We start from the raw sequence: 6000 nt of genomic DNA, 5'->3' as shown, positions 1-6000 counted from the left end.
TGTTAGGGGAAGAGGGATCCAATCAAGGGATAACTCGACGAGAACTGAACTATTACCAACTTAAACGGATGTATATGCAAAATATTTTAAGAAATCCTGGATATTAAAATGACCCAAAATACCTACTTTTGAAGGCTATGAAATTAAAATTTTCTTCCATCCTTTTCTTAGTCTTCTTCCTCCATCCGTTTTGTTATAAAAAAAAAAAAATCTAAACCTTATGGAGAAATAGTCAGAGTCGGCAATAGGTTGTGCCACCAATGGTGCCCTTGGCAACCACCACTCTTTGGCCAAAATCATAATGACACCTTTAAACTAGTCTTTTAGTCTAGACTATGAGTTTATAAGTCATTTTTAACAATAATAAGGATTCAGTGTGAGGAGCTTTCTCTGGAATGGCGATATTATATGTTGTTAAAATTCATTTGACATTGTTTCAAGGACTATGAAACAACTCATATAAACAGAGCATTTTTAAAAATCATCGTTATTAGGAATTTTCTTTATTATTAGTTGTATAGGAACTTAAAACTAATTTAAGAGGAGGGAAAACTAAGGGAATTGAAGAGATAAAAGTAATTGGTGAATATGGAGAGGGACTATAATATGTCTCTTAGAATATATGATAGATTTTTGTGCCATTTCATTAAATAACAAAATGAAGGATAAAATACTTAGGGCTTTTTTTTTGGAGTGCAAATACTTACACCCTCTTAAAAAGTTATGATTCCGGCGGTCGGCAAGTGACAGGAGCGAATGCGCAATTATAAAAGGCGGTCGCCTGGAGCCATGATTCCGGCGGTAATAGAGTAGCGTGGAGTTTAGACAGACGACAGTCTCTCCATCCATAGATCCCTCTCAAACGCAATGTTTTGATGTGAATCGGGCCCCCCCCCCTCTCTCTCCCTCCTCAGTATCCATTCCCTGCGAATGCCATCGTCGTTATCGAAGACACTTTGAAACAGAGACCTACTTTGTCAATTTCCAGACACTTGTTCAGCTTCAGGTAATGCGTGCCCCTTTACTTTTATATATATATATATAATTTCATTTAATCGACTCTCATTAACTTTTCATACACTTAGCATAAAAATTCCTTTGGTACCGCAGCAGTTTTAGGCTACTAATAATTGAAGATCACATACTAACTACTTACTATATTTGTACGCGATCATATGCTAATAAAGTTATCAGGCGTATTCTGGGATTGGGGGATTTGGGTGTGCGTGTACAGTGCTAATTCAGTTAGCTGATTACGTCGGGCGTCTGATAAATTGATACCTAATTTAATCATCTTGTCTTGTAGTTCGACTTCTGTAGAATTGAAAAAGTTGGGTTCAAAGGAAAACATTTAAATTGCAAGGAAAGAGATGGTGCTGGTATTGGCGATTGGGGATCTCCACGTCCCGTATAGAGCTCCTGATCTTCCAGCAAAATTCAAGTCCATGCTTGTTCCTGGCAAGATTCAACACATCATTTGCACTGGCAATCTCTGTATCAAAGTAACTCTGCGCTATTCCTTAACTTTCTGCACCCTCCTTCGGTCCCATCCATCTTTTCTAAAGTAAACCACATCGTTTCTGAAGTACTGCGAGTGCGGTAGATAGAGTATGTTTGGCACTTGAAGCAGAGTTCTGCTATGTTACTCATATTTTCATTCGTATTAAGATTGATAACGGGCTACTTTCCATCTGGTTGCATATTTACTTGAATGATGTTACTTTGGTTGTGAATTGTAATGCAGTATGTTTTGTGTCAAATTGCGACTAGTATCTTTTTTCTCAATGAACTAATGATCAACAATCTGCTCATGATGCACGCATTCTATACCCCAAAAATCTGTATTTATCTCACTTCATAGCTTCTCGCGAAGAAGGATTCATTGTTTCTTCCTAGAGGAGTATGATGTCAATCATGCTTGTATGATTCACAGTCATACGAGTTTTGTCCAATAATGAGGCCATACACTATTGTGCGAATCAGTTTCTACCTTACTATCTATCAAGGCGTGAAGGCCTTGATGGGACTACCTTTGTATATTCCAGGGAGTTGTATATGTCTTTCCCCGTCTTGAAACGGTTTCTTACAGGATGGTAATCTGATTTCTTGTGAACTGATGCCTTTTCAACAGTAAATTATGCTCTGCAATAGGAAAACTGAAGCTGACTTATAAGTTGAATATTCTGTAGAGACTTTGGGAACAGTTCTTAGAATTCTTCAGGAGCTTGGGCTTGAAAGTTCTTTCATTCAGACAAACTGTTGGTTCCTTTGGCATCCCGACAAATTATTGTTTCTAGGAGATCCCAACAAATTGTTTGCTCCTTCAAACAAATTGATGGTTTTTTCTCTTCTTTCGTTTTGGAGTAGCCACTAGTTAATGCTGCTTGATTCTGAAATTCCTGATCCTATGAACTTGAAGCCTAAAGCTATGAGAAAGGCACAGTTGGCCCAATCTAAATATTAATCTTAGTTATGTTTGAGCCTGATGGGAAGTTCTAGACTGATTTTTCATGTGATATTATTTGATTCTTCTAGGGACGTTATAGTTCTGCTGGAATTTTAAATTTACCTGATCTTCACTGACAAGGATTCGGAAGCTTAGATCTTGTCGTCTTGCATTGTTGCATACTTGATGATAATTTTTTCCATGATCAGGAAGTTCATGATTACCTGAAGAACCTTTGCCCAAGCTTACACATTACTCGAGGTGAATATGATGAAGATGCTCGATATCCAGAGACAAAAACACTTACAATTGGACAATTTAAGCTTGGGCTATGCCATGGTCACCAGGTTAGGTTTCGTTTTATTGCCTACATTGTACCTTTTAAAATGGTTCTGGGAATTCTACCAGCTTTACGTATAGTTTTTTAGAGCACTGTACGTTGCGTTCGGTGGGTTCTGCACCTTAGGAATGTAGTGTTTGATCCCTCTGAAGGTTGCAGTGTCTTTTCATTTTTCTTTTTGGTTCTACTGTTCTCCTCCCTTTTATTTTCTCTCCTGCTCGGGGAACAAGAGGTTGATGGATTGGGATTATACAATGTTACTGATCATATACTTTTGCTTGACTGCTGTAAATTGTGATGGGACTGTTCAGCAACTTGGAGACGCTATTAGTCTCTCATTTGCACAAAATAAAGTTGGCAACACATCCCAATTAAAAATTGAAAACTCTGCTATTGCGTTAATGGCTGCACATCTCTGAAGACTTCCAATTGAACTGACCTTGCGGAATAAGCAAAGGCCTCTCTTTGCACTCCCATCTGAGTTTTGCCTAGAATTAGCCGTTCTAAGTTGGTCTTTTGATGATATTAATTAGTTTAGAACACCATGCTGTTGCCACTTTTCTGTTTCTGATTGTCAACTGTTTGCTTTTATCAATTGATTTAATGGGCTTCTTTTATCTGTTTCACTGTATTCTTACTGATTAACAATCTTGTCTTTCACATTCAAAGGTTGTGCCTTGGGGAGACCTTGATTCACTTGCCATGCTTCAGAGACAGCTAGATGTGGACATTCTGGTTACTGGCCATACCCACCAGTTCAAGGCCTACAAGCACGAGGCTGGAGTCGTAATAAATCCCGGATCAGCCACTGGTGCCTATAGCAGCATCACTTATGATGTGAATCCAAGTTTTGTTCTCATGGATATTGATGGCCTTCGCGTGGTGGTTTATGTCTACGAACTCATTGATGGAGAAGTGAAGGTTGACAAGATAGACTTCAAGAAGACAGGCACAGCCACATCCCATTCTGCCCATTGATATGTGCTCTTCTTATGCTAACTAATTCTGACACTTGTGTAAAAAGCTTTCACTTCTTTTTTTTTCTAGTTTTTCTCCCCCTGACACTCGCATTCCTCTTTTTGGTGTTCCTTTCACAGTTGTTTAGCTCATTTGAAATAATTCGGGAAAGGTAACCCTGAGACATGCAGCATGGCCAAACTTGTAGCTACATGCACTCTTTCCTACCGTTCAAAAATATCTGAAGAAAGACTGTCGTCTTATGTGCTTAGTCTTCTTTTTCTTTTTGATTAATTTTTCTGACATTAGCAATGTATACACTAGCGATTGAATGTATGCCATATAATTTGAATTTGAGTTTAAATTTCAAATTCTACACATGTAGCATGCATTCGGATTCAATAGTGTATACATTTTTTTTTTTTTTGGGCGAACAATGCTGAATGTGCTTTTAAAGTTTGGAAAACGGTCAAGGATCAAAAAAATGCCCGGATAAGTCGCAGAGGTTTTCAGAATTCACCAAGAAACCACCACTTATTAGCCAATCCATCTAACCACAGAGCTCTAGCTCAGTAGCCACCACCTCTCTTAGTGGGGTGGGAGGTCAGGGGTTCAACCTTTACTTCCCACTAAATTGCTTGCCCCTCATGGGCAACTCGGTTGGTCTCAGCAAGCTTCCTTTGGAGCTGGTGTCCAGTGCCCGCAAGGGTCCGAGTTCCGTGGTTATCGTGTTCGGGGGGATGGAGCCTCTCCTCCCGGGCCGGAGTGGGATTAGTCGGATCCCGTAAGGATTGACCCGGACACCCACTCCATCAGAAAAAAAAAGAAAAAAAAAAAAAGCCAATCCATCAGGATCACATAACCGCAATGAGAAATTGACTTGATGATCTTGGTTTTTTCAAACTAAATGTCTGAAATGATGGCTATTTCGTGTTATTCCTTTTTTAATGCGGTAATCTACTTTGAAGCGGCTACAACAAAGAACACGATTTCACTAATATCCAACCAAAGGCAGGAAGACGTAAAAAGTCACGACTTCAATTGCGCACAAGGCCTTTATTCATGCAACCTCCCGGCACAGCCGAAGGGATATCGCACGCACATATTCTTTGAAAGACTGCACTTCCAAGTTCTCTAACCAGAGATTCCAATGCTGCAAGTCATCCCCTTACTAACAGCCGTCGTTAACTCCGAAAAATTAAACTGCAAAGAAGGTGAATTACAACCGTGAACGGCCATGGACGAGTTGTCCATGCCCCTATTCTGTATCGATACATGGCTATACCAAGAAATACGCTACAGAGACAGATAAACATTGACTGTTGTCCCTATAAGTCTACCAACTCACAGGGCAGTTATTCCCAGTGACGGAGCCAGGATTTTTTTTTTGGGGGGGCCAAAATTTTTTCTAATAAAATTATCTTAATATATTATGTTCAAAATAATTTTCTTCTATTGAAATATATGACATCTAAAAAAATCAAATATTAAATTTAATTATAAAGGTATGTCTATTCATAAATATGCGGTACAGTCATAACAAAATTAACAAAAAGGATAACCTTTGATTAAATATCTTATAACATCACAAACCATCCAATTTGCACATTATGAGAAGATGCTCTCCAATATGTCATCTATGCAATATATATATATATATATATATATATATATATATATATATATATATATATATATATATATATATATATATATATATATAACCATGTAATTTAAATGTAACTATTTTCAATTGAAAAAAGATAAAAGTTATGTTAACATACTTTGAAATTTCAACATCTTTTCTTAGAAGTAAATTGAGTTCTACGCTCTTTCATAGAACTAAATTCATCTATGATTGAATCACTGCTAAATTTTTTAGCAACTTGTTAATTGTGATCAAACGGCTTGTTAATTGTTGCTGCTGAATACAACAAGACACTTAACACCAGTGGCACACGTAGGAAACAAATATCGCTATATATGCTCCTAGAATTATATAAATAGAGTATACATTATCTATGTTCAGGGGGAAATATGGAGATAAATTTAGTGTACCATCTCGTTGATTTCTTATCTGAGTGGAAGATCTAATTTAATTACATTTTGTGAAATCAGTAGTATTTTTAACATCAGATTTGGTGGTTTGTCCTGGAGTATCTTTGTCCAACATTATTGGTTATTTGGTTTGGTAAAATCTGATTGTATCAGGTTTATGAACTGAGCTGACATATAATAGTTCTATACTGACATCTAA

At 37.5% G+C, this 6000-nt stretch overlaps 1 protein-coding gene across 1 annotated transcript; it reads left to right on the top strand.

The window, feature by feature from the left end:
- Positions 1–663: 663 nt before the first annotated feature.
- Positions 664–4014, top strand: LOC113699242 (vacuolar protein sorting-associated protein 29). Its single transcript, XM_027219455.2, has 4 exons — positions 664–1006; positions 1307–1502; positions 2656–2793; positions 3456–4014. The coding sequence occupies exons 2-4, from the start codon at positions 1371–1373 to the stop codon at positions 3762–3764; spliced, it is 579 nt and encodes a 192-aa protein (XP_027075256.1). The 5' UTR covers positions 664–1006; positions 1307–1370; the 3' UTR covers positions 3765–4014.
- Positions 4015–6000: the final 1986 nt, after the last annotated feature.

Source organism: Coffea arabica, chromosome 7e (genome assembly GCF_036785885.1).
Source record: "Coffea arabica cultivar ET-39 chromosome 7e, Coffea Arabica ET-39 HiFi, whole genome shotgun sequence".
Taxonomy (NCBI): domain Eukaryota; kingdom Viridiplantae; phylum Streptophyta; class Magnoliopsida; order Gentianales; family Rubiaceae; genus Coffea; species Coffea arabica.
Note: the sequence above shows the minus strand (reverse complement) of the source record. Positions and strands in the feature narration are given on the sequence as shown.